Genomic DNA, 15,712 nt, shown 5'->3' with positions numbered 1-15,712 from the left:
CGCTTTTCTACCAGTACTAGTGTCAGCTTTTTATTATCATGGTTTTCGGTGTGTGCTCAGTTAGTAATTTTTCTTCATCATTCCTAAACAAGGTAGGCATCAGATAGCATAAAAAGTTGTGATTCGTCACAATTGCAATAGTTTTACTAAGTCTAAATCTTGTCTCAAGACACAATTCTAGAAAAAAGACTATCGAAATCAAAAGAAGTTAAATTCTTCTGTACAACCACTACTCAGATAGACACAGTCTAAGAATCCAATATACTTACTCTTTTCTCACATCCAAATCATCATTTCAATTTTCCAAACAGTTGCTTTCGGTAAATAGTGTTCTGGAGTTAGCTCGTGACTTAATTTTCAGTGAAGAAAAACTTGATACTGGCTATTTCATTACTAATACGAAAACTCTTTGCACCAAAATTTGACTTCAAAATAACTTGGTGCATTTTGCCTAGATATATATAACATGTTCCCACTTATCGTTTTTCCCCGCCCTTTTGATAAAAAATGTATCAGTCCAAAATTCCACTTTAATATTATTCTTTAAGAATTACCACATTATTTACATTATTGTTAAGAGCAAAGATAAGTGATCTGCGAGAAAGAACTAGAAGCATCTCAAATGTGTTGGGAACTCACAGTCTGGTACAGCAAAAGCCGTTACAAAAATCATTCACATTCACAAATCGGAATCCAGTACTGTCAAAGTGCTACTATAAGAGATTGAAACAACAACAATTTGTTTTTACAGACATAACGGATATGATAGGTACTATATGTGGTGTGTTGTCCGTCGGTATTGATTTATTGCTTCATCTAGGTATCAGTTTACAGTTTAATGACTATAAATACACCAGATATTAAAAATTAGGTGTAAATTACACAAGTCAACAATCAAAAACGGTAAGATAAATATTAGAAGTACATACTATATGAAATTTTAAAAGAAAAGAATTGATATTTTATTGGCTTTGTCGAGCTAAAGCTAAAATTCACCCGATTTGTAAATGTTGTTAGCGAAGACAACTGGACAACTTTTCTCGAAAGAAAAATTCTTTGGAATACTGGAAAAAAATGTTCAAATAAACTGATTCTAAGAACTTGAAAGCCAGGACAGGTCAACTAATGGATTTTTGATTCCATGTGTAAATAAACTAATGGTCAAAAAACTCCAAGTGTAAAAACAAAGTTATACAAGCTTATTTTATTAGCATATGATCAGGTACATGCGAGTTATGTCGGTTTTTGAACCTCTGTCAAAAAATGAGGATAGGTAAATTGGCTCCGATGGTGCAGGGAGGATAGATTTTTGATCTTTTTATCGAACAACCAACAAGTGAGTCGCTCCATACTAAGCTTGATTCACTTTTTTATTCAAAACATCCTAATATCAGTTTGTAGAAGTTTGAAAAATATAAATTCAGACTGCTACATACTGCAAAAAGGCAATTTCCGAGCATAAATTTATCGATCAAACAAAATACAACAACAAATTTTTAATTTGTAACATGTATAGCATATTATACTTAGAAACAAACCGAAAACAAATAATATTTGGTTTTGTTTTGGTCTATTATTTAATTTATCTTTGCAGCAAAATACAATAGTATTAACGAAAATAAGAAAATATATTTGCTAAGTAAATAACAGTGATTTGTTAAAATTATTACATGTAATCGATCAAATATGTTTTGTATTTTTTTTGTATGATGAACACTAATAAAATAATAACTTTAATTTGAAATAAACATTGTAATGCTTAATTTGTAGGATTATTAAGTTTTGTGAAAATAACCATTCGCCCGGCAGGGGATGGAAGCCAATGGTCTAGCAGGAGCCAATTTACGTGTAAGTCACAACCTGAGTTACGTTATTGACGAGTAAAACACTGTTGTCCTTCTGTTGCTGTAATACACGTCCCATAAGGGAAAAGGATTTATGACTATTTAACCTATTTATACATCTGGAAAGTTAGCTGTGCATATGAGATCACAAGGGTCAGTGTTAGGATCATTTGTGTTTCTCAATTTTATAAATGATTTTAGTTGTCATAAGTAGGTATAGGTCGGCCACGGAAATAGTGGTTTTATGACTTTACCTTTTCCAAACTCCTCGTTTGCCAAAAAGAGAGTAATTTAACTAATACCTCTAAACAGGTAAGCCGGTCCTTTATGAGAAACGTGTCTGCAAAACACAACAAACAACCATTATCTAAATTTGGGGTGGTGTCTTAACTTGCATCTACTAAGTTGCATTATTCGTTGATACGGGTAGCGAAGGAGTCATAGTCGTAAAACTGCATTGTTACAAAAGTATATACGAAATTGTATAACACAATATGTAAACATTGCTGTCAACAAAAGCAAGAATACATGGTGTTTACTTTAAAATAAGGTGATCAGTTGCCTATTGTCTTATCCGAAGAGAGAAAATTTCTAAGGGTAATTGTCGATTCTAAATTAATCGTGATATGAGAAAATTAGTAGGAACACTTATTTTATCAGCACTATGTAATTAACATAAAATTAGTTCTTATGTGTTTCGAACAATACTCTACAAACTATCTATGTCCCGATCTTATTGTGTCAGGCTTAAATTTTAGAGACGATTGTTGAAATGCCTTTAAGGGATCGCAGGTATTAAAATTTCCTTTTCTTTTTATCTTCCATAACACCCTGAACATAAGAGCCAAAATAAATGCATTTCATTCATATGAAGATTTTCATGAATAAAACATTCGTGGGAAAAATATATGGTAGAATGTAGACATAGGATTCACTATAGAACTCAAACGGTAGACAGGTAGCAGGCTATACGTTTTTATAATGGCGTGTCGGACACTATTAGATATTTGGGGGTAAGAGCACTCAAAAATAAAGTCAAAAGTGTATTCATAAATCAGAAATTCCACAGTTTCGACGTATTCTTAAATTTTAAATTTTTTGGTGGCATACCTACTGCAAGTAAATGTTATTTTAAACTGGTGTACTAAACTGAAGTAGCCTTTGGATATTGAATAGTTATAACTTCATAATAGCAAGTAGTGTAATTTTTAATATACAAATATTAAGAAAAATCTATTATCATTGATTTCACATAAAAACAGGTAACATATGATTTGATCATTTGAAGTCGACAGCCCTAATCCACACTAACGAATAAACTTCAATAACTGCAAAAAATAATAAAAACTATTTTCGAAGGTCATGACGACGAAACTCAAAAGAACTAAGTTTGATTCTCGATACTTCAACCAACATTAAATAATGTATCATTAAACATAAAAACTTTTCAGCTCACCAAAATTCCTTTGTTTGTTTGCTTTTGGTTATTCTAATCGTGAAACCATAATTTAAAATTAAACAATAAATCAGTACCAAAAGATAAAAGAACAAGAAAGAAACAGTCGTACCTATGTACATGTCTCTTACTAACAAGTAATAAAAGTTAAGCAACACGCTTTTTAAAGAAAAAAAAAATATATCAACAAAACAATTAAAGCTGAATAAGTATATTAATATAACTCTAAATGAAATTGTGAAATATCTACAAGAACCCTTTAATCAAAAGTTCAGTTTAAGTAAACAATTTTTTATTAATTAATGATTACAATGTAAATACTGAAATGAAAACATTGTTTTTGTTAATTTAAAATAATTTGAAGAATACAAATTAAGATATTCTGCTTTTAATTTATGGATTTTTATTAAAATTTTTGCCAACCTGCCACTGTAGGATTAGACCTATTAACATAAATTTGTATTATCCTAGAAATGAGTTTTTTGACTTGTTTGATCTCATTTTGATGCTGATTAGTACGTAAATTAACAAACTTTATTTCTTTAAGTTGAGAAAGAATGTTTCCAATTATCAGGCTGGTATAAGTGTAAATTTTTTCTCTATATAAGTACATTGTAAACACGGTGGACTACACGTAGGTAAACTGGGTTCACTTTAAGAGCTGAGTGTTAATTTGTGTTTAAGCTGTAAGAATCGGCCTATTCGATTCAGCTCTGAAATATCCATAACTTTAAATGTGAAATCCGTCCTAATTAATAATTATTGAAAACGTAATAAATAATAATCTAGTGAACTTTTACGTTTGCTGTAGTTTTACAGTATGTGGAATTTGTACTATTTTGATACCCCTGTCATGACGCAATAGTGCAATTCTCATTAAACCGTTGGTTTTTTCAGCACACCACTTTATTAAATAAAATTTTACCTTATCAGTGAGGTCACAAGTTCACCACGTGCTATCAGTAACATGGTGGGGCACCGGCTTAGCCCACGAACTTGCGTGAGGAGAGTCTCCGAGTTGCCGGCTTGTCGGTGTGTAGTGCCAGTTCTACGTACTCTTTCAGTAACTCAAATATGACATTGATTCAAATTTTCTAAATCAAAAACATGTAAATTTACGGTTTTTTACCTTTCTAGTAGAACTGTCTTTAGTGTGTACAATATTATCCGAAAATGCAATAAAAGAAATCAGTTTTTCGAGGCTGTTAAAGATGATCGTCACCAAACTCTTACTTTAGTTAACATAAACACCATACGGCAACTAGGTAAGTCCTTTTTCCACTTTGTAACTTCAGAGCATTAATCAAATACTTGAACCTACCTCAATGCATGTTCAAGGAGTGAAAGCATAATTGCTGCAGACAAGGTCGGTAGACTGAGCGCCGGTCTTTATTGATTAACTTGCAAAAACATGAGATAAGATTTTTAAAAATATCATTAATGTGTAAATAAATGCTATAGTTGACACGTTAATTGTAATTACAAACCTTGCCTGTGTACTTTTTTAAATTTAGTGCTTATATATTCAAATCATAAATTATTTTATGGTCATTACGTCAAACCATATAAGTATTTTTAAGTTTAATTTCTTCACATTTCCGATTATTTCAGTACATTACGTGGTTTTCTCCCTAATATTAGAAATTTCGTGGCATGAGTAGGTGTATTTTTTTCTAATGCAAAATTAAACTTTTATCACCTGCGATACAAGGGTTATAAAGATTTGCGTAGAAAAGATAAAAACATCGGATGTAATACTTATTACAGGCATATTTATGTGAAAACTGTTAGTCCATTGAACTTTATCTTTTGAATTCTGATACCACTTACTGCGGATGCGATTACCATAACATTCGAAATTTCGTCAAGAAATTAATCTAATTATTTAATTATAGCTAAATAAAAGAAATGTTTTCGTTCAATAGAATTTTTGTTGTGTTAACTGTTAAATACTTATGTGTTGTACTTACTTATGTGTACTCATGATTGGAATGTAAAAAAGGCTTCCTTATTACGTAGGTATTTTTCTCCAGACCGAAACAGATAAATAAAATTTCAGATAATAAAGATAAATGGTCAAATTTATTATCAAAATACATGGAAATTTTCCGTACTACGTAGCAGACAAATCTCACAAATTAGACCCGTGAAAGTGTCATCTTATCAAATGCTAATTATTTGGGAAGTGTAAAAGTGCCAACAATCATCTGGCATCTTGTACATACTAATTTAAACACAATTGCAACGACCTTACAATAAGACATGAATTAAGCCTTTAAATGAACTAAATTAAGCTAGACAGAATTCTCTAATTGTATACAAAACTGATAACAGAACAGACAAAACTATTTTCATTAAAATTTTCCGATAATAAATTTAGCGATTTACATAAAAATTCACTCGTATCTTATGAAACTCCTTGCTGGCGTCGCGTGATACAAGAAAGTAGTGGGGTGTCTAATGTATTCTGGGCAAGCTATTTTGAGGTTTTTATGCCATGCGGTAGGTGACTGATTCGATGAACTTGTATTTGTATCTCTATTTAAAGATTAAGACATTTTAACAGTTAATTTTAAAGCAGTGTTCACCTCGAGTTTTGCATAAAGGTGAGTTTTAGTACATGGCCGTTTTCTGCAGTAGATTTCTGCAACTAGATAACATTGAAACGGTCCTTGTATTTCTGTGTCACTAATAAGGGTTCTAAGCACGGTGGCAAATTTTTGCCAAATACACAGGATAAGCAATTTTGAAAATGTGGAAAAGAATTGATAAAAGAAAAGAAAGCATTTCAGTTGCAACTACACAATATAAATGTTGTAGAAAGCCCTTGTATGCAGCAAAGACGAGGTCAGTTTCGTTCTCGTTCCATTGATATACTAGCAAACTGTATCTAACAGGAGTGTCTACCTACGAAGTCTGTTTCTTAGGAACGGATTTTTAAAACGCAACGCGTATGCGTTCCACTGCAAGAACTGACTGAGCATGAATGGAAAATAAACTATTTTAACAAAAGCTTGGGTAGAATTGGTACACAGTTTCGCCCCCAGTCAATCGCTTGATATTATAAATAACTTTTTGATTTTTGTACTGCATTTCAGTAACCGGTTATTGAGGTTTCACATCTATCACATAAATCTAATCCGTTTTTTAAATAATTCAGATTTTTCTTTATTTGAAAATATTCCGATAAAACATTTTCATATTTTATTTTATTTTTAACTGTGGTTTTGTTTTACTCATTTAAAACATGATAAACTTAAATACATTAAGTTAAAAAGTATACACTGCGTTTAGTTTTTTGCAAAACTCTGATATATATTTGTAAGTTATTTTGTGCTGTAATGGGGTTGCACAATAATATTTTTACTAACTAGTATCAAAGTAAAATGGTAAGTTGTCACGGACAGGTTCTGCAGTGAAGTTACATTATTCAAAATTCCATTTTTTAAATAATGTATCTACTCATATTCATGATAAAATGAAATCAACAAAAATAATTGCTATTTTTTCACTATACAGTGTTTTTTGCGAAATCTTTGTAAGGCACTGCTTCATGAGGGGACCTTGCCAAACTGGTTCATAGTTATTTAAAAATAAAGCAGATATAATCAAAAATAACTGACCATGTGCGCAATTTATTCTACGTTATTTCGTTATACAACCCGTTTTTGTTATATAATGTCGCCCAAATGAAAATTTTCTCATCATCAGTTTTATTTAAATTTACAAAGATTTCAGAAGTTCAAAATGTATAGAAAAAATATTTATCAAACGAGGACGCAAGTCTTGTATAAAATTTCTTCATTGTGTTGATGGAGTGACAGTAATTTGCATCACAATGGCTATATTTTGACGTATGCAGTTATTATGCCACTTCAGAGGACTTCCAGCAGTGGCTCACAAAGATATTGGATTATCGACTTGATACTGTAGGTTCAAATTTCATGCACCTCTTATAGGTATGTTTCATTTCTTATAATCGCCCAGGGTAACTACAGCATCATTTAAATACAACATCTATTACAGTAAAAAGTTGTAATAAAAGCTCCAAAAAAAAAACAAATAATGCATAAGACAGTATATTGATACATACAGGTGTCTGAACAGTTTGGTGGCGGGAGATAACGCATTTATCTTGAACTAATACTAAAAAATGTTTGATGCTATCTAGTAAAACTCGGATTACTATTTAAAAATATTTTCAAATATACAAGAGGCTCCATTTAAAGATTATAGATTTAAGTTGCAGTTTTTAAATAGAACACCTATAGATATTTATATATTTAGATTCTTAGTGAAAAAAGGAAAACAAATATTTTGGGCACAAGAGTTTTTGACCAAGAATTCTGATAAGATATATTTATAGCATTTATAGATTATATAAAAAAATTCTCACATGTGAAAATTCACACCTCAGTATTCAGTATTTTTTAAAATGGTGGTTTGGAATTTTGCATACAACTTTTTGGTCACATGTTGCTTTTAAATAGGACGACCATACAATATACAGTTTTTTAAGATTTTGAAGTTTGCGTCTAAAGTAATCTTCCTTCTACTGCTAGAATAAGCTTTAAGTAAAATAAACTAATCTTCCTTGAAAATTATGAGAAGACAGACAATTTGCAAATTGAATCACCCTATACAAATAAATTAAAATATTCTTCAATTTTTATACGTTTTAAAGGTAAATAAAAAGTTTTGTGTAAAATTCTGGTCGAATTGGGAAAACCCTTTATGTCTGAGGCTGCGGTATGTTTTTTCAGTTAATTCATAGAAAATGCGTAATAGCAGTCATAACAAAAGTTATCAAAGTGTATATCTCTTTCCACAAAATTAAATAGGTTAGCGATTAGTCAAATGTTGATACCTACTTAAAAATTTTGAAATTTGTAGTAACGAACATTTAAATTCTTCATCTATTTTTTATTAAATATTTCACGTTCTGAGACAAAAGGAAATGACATAGTGACTGATCATAAATAAATTAACTTATATTTTCTAGGCAAAGTATAATTATTTCAATTTTTTTTTTAATTTATAAAAAAAATTGTACCTACACTTAATTTTTATAACACTATAATACATGCAATTTCTCCAAATTAGATGACGCTAGGTACTAGAAAACATTTTAAATGATTTTGTGTCTGTCGATTTTAATTAAAATTCTGCGCATCAAACTTTGTATTCATTTTAAGTGATTTGAGAATGTTTCGCTAAAGAAGTGTCTAGTAAAATGCAAGGTGTTTCATCTCATTTGTACGATCTCGAAATATGTGCAAACTGAAAACAGCGATCGCCCGTATAAAACAGAATAGGTGTAAATTATCTGCATAGAGCAGAATCGATGCGCGTGTAAATAATCGTCTTAAGAGCATTTAGATTTAAGCAGATATCGTGCAAACGAAGCCAATTTTTGATTTGTAGTAGAGAAAGGACGTTTATGGTATGTAAACTAGTAGTACTGTGGAGAGTGTTTGTGGAGTTTAAAAATACAAATTACTCTATTTAACGACTCATCCTTTCCGCTACCTACGATACAATTCGATTTCATCAGGCTGATAAGTTAATATAATGTTATATAATAATATAATTAAATACAATAAAAAATATCATGTCATTATCTCTTACAGATTTCGTCGTATCACCCAGTTGTATTTAAAATTTTATTTGTTTGTTCTATTTAAATTAATTTCGGGAGTAAAAACCGGATAAATAAAATATGCTGTGCAACTTGCCAAAAACATATTTTAGTTAACTTGGCATTATTATTTTTAGCTATACGTCCTACAGTAAATCTGTTACATAGTATAAAGATAACAAACAGTTATATTTTTTCCTTTTGTTTGGAAGTCAACCCATGCACATGAAGTTGAAAAGGGGAGATAAAACACCATTCTGTGTTTTATATTTTAAGTAATATCACAATATCCACTTTGTGGAGGGGCTGAATACATTGAAAATAGAACAAATTAAATTTACTTAACAAATTTAATAAGATCTAAAAAAACAGAAATATGAAAGAGGAAACGGACACAGAAGGCATAAGAAATTTGCATTTTTGTATTCGACGGTAGGTGGAAATAAAAAAAAACATTGATCACGACAGATGAATGTACCACAATAATTTGGTCCAGTTCTGAGCCTATTTGGGATGTAATTTGGTTGAAATAGGTCTACATTTATCTAATGTATCATTTAATCAATTTAAATTAAAGTAAATTATTAGATAAATATGACGACTGAACAACACGACATACATATCAAGCCTGCACAGACAACTCTAAATATGAAGACTTGTTACAATACGTAAGACTTTTAAACACAAACTGGAAAGCTACGTAACATCAAACGTAAAACTAAAATCTTATAATCTAGAAATGTGTAAAATATATGCTGCACGGTGTATTGAAATTTACACAAAATTCAAGAAATTTTGTTCGTCGAGGATTCAAGAATATCTTTTTATAATGAACTTAATTTTTATTGAAAAATAATAACATATTGTTCGATAAAATTTTGTTCTTGAAAAACAGGGTATCTTACAAACAGTTTTTTAAGACTGCGGATCTTGTGACACGGCATTTGAAACCTCTCTCATTGTCGGTTTTAAAATGTTTAGAGTTAAAAATTACCGTCTGTTGTGTGATGAAATAACGAATCTTGGAAATTTGTAAACAACTATGTAAATAAAACGAGCAAAGAAAAATTGTACAAATTAACACAGATACTGTGGTCATAGTAATCATTATAATTATATAAAGCAAAAATATCACTAATTAAAAGCTAGTGTTCAAAATATTTGTGTTTTAGTTGGCAATTATTTTTTAGTTTTTATGAATTTTGGTAATTCAGTTCTTATTAATAATTTTTAACGAATTAACACGCTGCTCTTTTCTACCTCAAAAAGTTTTTATTTTTTTCAAAAAACTTAATTTGCATATAAAGTCTATCATTAAAACATGACTGCTTCAATGTATAGTACGGAAAATTAATTTCCGTGTAACCAATAGAGTGATTCTGAGCAAATTTAGGAAAGAATCAGTATAAATAAAGATCTCTTATCACGTTGAAAATTTGGTAAGTACCACATCTTCGAAACTTTGATAGTTTTCTATTTTTGTAATGAAAACTAATTCTTGGATGCAGTTTCATTTATGAAAATTGTTCTAATCAAAAAATTCTAATTACCGAAAGAAAATATTAACAAAATCACAACACTTAATAAACTATCATGACCGTTTCTTATGTCATTATAAAGACATTAATCTGACGAAAGTGGTTTGAAAATTTTTGACAACTTTTCAAAAAATGTCGCTGAGGGTAATTCGAGAGCTTTCGACAAGCCGTTCGAAAATTCAAGAATGATTCTTGATATCAGATGGAGATTTTAAAATAACTTCCACCATCTGCCGAAATTTTCCACATGACTTCTGAAACCACTTGTTCGTAAAGTTTTTTAAATTACCTCTAAAAGGAACGAAATAATTTTAATTTGGCAAACAGACATGGAGAAAAATAATTTCCGAAAATTTTTTTGTTTTTTGAGTGTTTAGCTTAATAAAATACGCTTTCCAATAAAATATCCTTTCAAATGGTTGTAATTTTTATAATATTTCTTTCTCATTTCACGAACTAAGTATAAATATCTTAAAAAATTCTTAAATTTTGATATCTTAATAAGTACCTACATATAAAATTACACTACAAAGTATTTAACATGCAGAAGGAAAACATTCCTTTTTAGTATTACGATGTCATACAACATCTTGTTGAAGGTCACAGAAATTTGAATCGTTTTCGTTTAATGTCTTTTTAACAAATAAACTAGATTATAAACAGATTATTCTTTGATTAAACAAGTATTAAACTTTAATGAATTTGTCTTAAAAGATGAACGCAATGGAAAATAACCAAAATAGTACTGTGCCAATTTTTGATCAGCGTTGCTGTTATTGTGTAATTATTTGTATTTATTTTAAATTTAGTATTTACATATATCCAGTAGCACATTTTTTTTATATAAAAACAAGTTAATTATGCGATAATGCGTTTGACCAATTTTTGTAGACATTAGGCATTATATTATTTTCAAATATTACACATTCTATTGAATCATATAATACACCTTAAAGTTTAAAACACTTGGCATTAACTTTGCCAGCTATATTTAACTCAAATACTATTGAGAAACCACGGGATGTTCTGTATTTTGATGCCACATTTTTTTCAGCACTCAGTGTCTCGGGGTAATTTACGAAATGCTGGTGTCACACAGTCCTCCCGTGTTCAGTCACAGCCCTCCAACAGGCTTCCTCTCCGAGTACTCTTCTTTTCGACTGAATTCAGACCATTTTCCACGAATTTGTCGCTCCAGTACTCAAGCATCACTACCAATCTCTAAAAAGATATTTTCGAGAATGCCGGCGTCTCCCAAAAGGCCGTGCTTAGTTATACGCCCTGATGAGAATTCCGTATCCAGCGATGAAGATCCTGTAAGTCCTACTCGTATGAAGAAAAAGGTGGTATTCGCCGACGACAAAGGCATGTCATTAACGCACGTGCGTGTTATGACTGAACCTTCAAATGTGCCACCTCTGTGGAGCTACAGATTCTTAGCAGAAGTAACTCAAGGGCTATCTGCCGAACCGGAAGCTCAAGATGAACCATGGGAGATAACTTTTCCACAACCAGCTTCAGATTATGTGGATTTTCGCAAAAGACTGGAAACGAAAAAGGTAAAATCAAGAGAGATTCAGTCCTATGTTAAAAACTGTTAACCGCCCTGTCGTTTTAGGTTTCACTTGAAAACGTTATAATCAAAGAGACTGAAGAAACTGTCGTCGGAACAGTAAAAGTTAGCAACCTTTCGTTCAAAAAAGAGGTTGTGGTTCGAGTATCTTTTGATAATTGGGACACTTACGAAGATATTTTTTGTAACTTTGTACCGAGTTCATCTACATCTTCTGGGAGTTCGGCATATGTACTGTACGACACTTTTTCATTCAAGATACCACTACGATTACGAACAAACAAAATAGAATTTTGTATTTGTTTTCAATGTGAAGGGACTGAATACTGGGACAATAATAATAGTAGCAATTACATAATTATGAAGAAAACAAGTATGCCGTCCATGCACAAATCCTTCTCAGCTGATGATATTTACAATAAGGACAAAGTGGTTGCTCCTTCTTTGACGTCGACACCGAAGTGTGCTGATGCAGTGCAAGCTAAATTAGATTCCTGGTCGGAATTTGCTAGCTGGAACCATTTAGAAAATTCTAGCCCTTATTGGTGAATGTTGTCATGTGTCTTGAAGATAACAATTTTACGACTGAATACAAGGTGAGTGTTGATATTTGCCGATTCTATTGTAGTGTTAAAATTGCATTACTTTCTATGAATAACAAATCCTACTAATTTTACACACCTGGGCTTTGCCTACAGAAATTTTTATAACCTATAAAGGTATTCTTGTTGTAGTTTAAATTTTAAGAGTGTGAACTCATCTTTGCTCTTTCATTTTTCACTTGATCTTGATGCGAATGATCCCATTTTATGAATATACATTTACGAATTAACAATTATTAACTAGGTTATTACTAACTTATCTCCGTTTACATTTATTGGAGGCCGATTGTATGTTGCAATTTCGTAAATAATATGACAAATACATGCAAAATAACTGATAATTCTGCAAAAAACTTGCGCATAATACTGTAAAATGAGTGTTTTGTCTAGAGTTGGGTTCCTGTTCATATACACCTGATATTCGGTAGAAATTTTTTAAAACAAAAAGTGACAGTTACATAAGTTACAGTTGATTAAATTTTAGTAAGTTCCTATAAATTATAATAATTGATATAATAACAGTTTGAAAATGCAGTTGTATTATCATTATCTTGTTTACTCTGCTTGAACTATCATATCAGTTATCAGTATAATTGTCACAAAATTTTACGCATTTTTCTAGTAATTTATATAGATATAGGAGAAATTTCAAAAATAGATTAGTAAGTTTAATAGAGTTTTCCTAAATAGAAATATTCTGAATAACCTAATTCAGAATTAATTGATTTGAAACTATTTCAGCGGCGGTACATTATCTAAATTAAGTACTAAAAAATATGCAACTGTGTACCTTCTGTCCATTTCACAGAGTTCGAGCTTTATAACTGGTATTACTCCTCCAGGTATAAAACTAAAACAGCTTTGTTTTTTTAAATGCATCTTTTCTAGTTGACAATTTTATTAACTCCTATAACAGGAACGGTTAATATTATCAGGTCCCGAAAATAACTTATTAATAGCTACACTTTCGGGATGAAACTCAATTCAAATTATAAATTTTAACCTCGAACTTTTCGATATGCTCTATCACTACCTTGAGCTGTATTGCTTATTATTATACTTGGTGTAATTCTTGGTGTCCATATGTTTCTGAAAATTTATGCGCCATGCTTGCGTACAATATTTACTATACCTATCCATCATATATCGGAAATTGTGAAAAAATAAAAGCACAGTTTGACAGTTGATTATAATTTCTAATTCTGTTTCAACAAAGCGTACACAAGTTAACGCTGACATTGATTTGACATTCATTTATTCGTCTTGTTGGCTGCCGAAAGCAACTATCTTTAAATACAAATTCTAAAATGTTACAAAACAACCTGCAAGAAAATGTTTTCATCCGTGTAACAACTTGCTATATTTAATTTAGTAAATTTAATCCATACTCCATGTAAACAGAAAGAAGACTACCGAACTAAAATTTTGAAAAATATATTGGTGTGGTTCGAATGCAGTAACGAGATCGATTTTCGTTTAAATTTAAATGAAACTGTTGGAGTAGAGTCAGTATAAACCAATCGCTGTATTAAGTAAGAAATATCTGCAAAGAACAACATTGTTTACTGGAAGAAAAGCTTACAGATTAATCCTTTCTTAGTCAAATAATCTACTTTCAGAGATAATTTCAATTAACGCGATGAGGTGACTTGGACAATACGCAGATTACCTATTTTATCAAAGACAAATATTATGTTAACAATATCTTTAAAAATGTATTTCATGATACCTATTCGTCGCAAAAATATTGTGTTAATAATAACTTAACTGTCTGACCTCCACGTGACATGCTCATGTCTTTGCTGGATAAATATTTGATTTTACCGTAATCGTGATGACTGCATGAACAGTGTAATGTAAAATTTAATTTTGCTTTGAAAGAAGGGATACCGTTTGATTAGAAACGTGAGGTGATGATGGGTTTCTAATTTTTGCAATTATAAGTACTTTTCCAAAAGACTGAGTTGAAAATATGTTATATTCATAAATATGCCGTACAGTAACGACGATGAATAGAATTTACAATATTCAATGCCGATATCCGTTATTTCAGACATTAGAACTACAGTGCAAAAATGATAGATGGTGTATTGATTGTCTAACAAAGAGGTCAAAATATTTACTTTTTTTATTTTGTTTCAGAATCGCATGGTGTCCGTGAATTCACAGTTGCCAAACGAAGCGATCTTAGGGAGAATTTAACGACTGGATACTTCTAGAATAGTCATTCTCTGCTATCGATCTGTGCAAATTTGTTCCTGTTTTGTTTAATTTTAGTTACAGCGGAAGATAGAAGTTAGTCTTTGACTGGATCTGTGATATGAACTTACAAATTTTGGATAAACAGTTTTAAATGATTACAAGTGCCAAACCGCGTAGCTGTGCCTTTAGTGTCAGTTATTAGAAGATATTTTGTATTACACAAAGTATCTACTGCGAGAAAAGACTGATTATAAACGTTGCATGGCTGTCTACATTTTTTTTTCTTTTTGTAATAAATTATTATATACTTAATAAGTGATGAAATCCACCTGGACGAATCACATTAGTTTTACCCGTACTTTTGGTTTGATATTATCTTTGTTTTTTATGTTTTAAAATATGGTGTTTTGCAGTACATAAATGTATTTTTATAGCGTAATATGTTACTATGTATATGGTTTTAATGTTTTCTCTAGGTACATATGTTGTCTTTTTTAATTGTGTATTATTTTTTTTCTTTGTAACTTAAGACACTACTACACATTGTTATAATAGAATGGAAGTGTTGTACGTTATGTATGTAGATATTACCATCTCACTGAGTTTTTCTTTCATATTGTGGAGATCTTGTTAATAAAGGTGTTGACATTACATATACATAACATTCTTTTTTATTTTTTCTAGATTTTGTTTATGTGACATATGCTCCCACGTGACTGGTACCATGTATAACTTGCAGCATTTGATTTCACCTTCTTCTAGATATCTGTCATCCAAAAATGTACCTACGTTTTAATGTATAAGTTTGCGATGATATTGTTAGGTTGATCGATAATAATTAAAATCGGCGTGGGTAAAA

General features: G+C 30.7%; 1 protein-coding gene across 3 annotated transcripts; it reads left to right on the top strand.

The window, feature by feature from the left end:
- LOC135129165 (protein phosphatase 1 regulatory subunit 3B) lies at positions 1-15,712 on the top strand. Of its 3 annotated transcripts, none has more exons than XM_064056272.1 (4): positions 1-92; positions 11,531-12,035; positions 12,095-12,645; positions 14,794-15,712. In XM_064056272.1, the coding sequence occupies exons 2-3, from the start codon at positions 11,559-11,561 to the stop codon at positions 12,596-12,598; spliced, it is 981 nt and encodes a 326-aa protein (XP_063912342.1). In that variant the 5' UTR covers positions 1-92; positions 11,531-11,558; the 3' UTR covers positions 12,599-12,645; positions 14,794-15,712. The 3 variants fall into 3 exon arrangements, with proteins under 3 accessions (XP_063912342.1, XP_063912343.1, XP_063912341.1); XM_064056273.1 differs by lacking the exon at positions 1-92 and adding an exon at positions 1,791-1,848; XM_064056271.1 differs by lacking the exon at positions 1-92 and adding an exon at positions 4,298-4,565.

The sequence above is a fragment of the Zophobas morio genome, unplaced genomic scaffold (assembly GCF_036711695.1).
Source record: "Zophobas morio isolate AGI-343-1 ecotype UQ-CSIRO unplaced genomic scaffold, CSIRO_AGI_Zmor_V1 ptg000014l, whole genome shotgun sequence".
Taxonomy (NCBI): domain Eukaryota; kingdom Metazoa; phylum Arthropoda; class Insecta; order Coleoptera; family Tenebrionidae; genus Zophobas; species Zophobas morio.
Note: the sequence above shows the minus strand (reverse complement) of the source record. Positions and strands in the feature narration are given on the sequence as shown.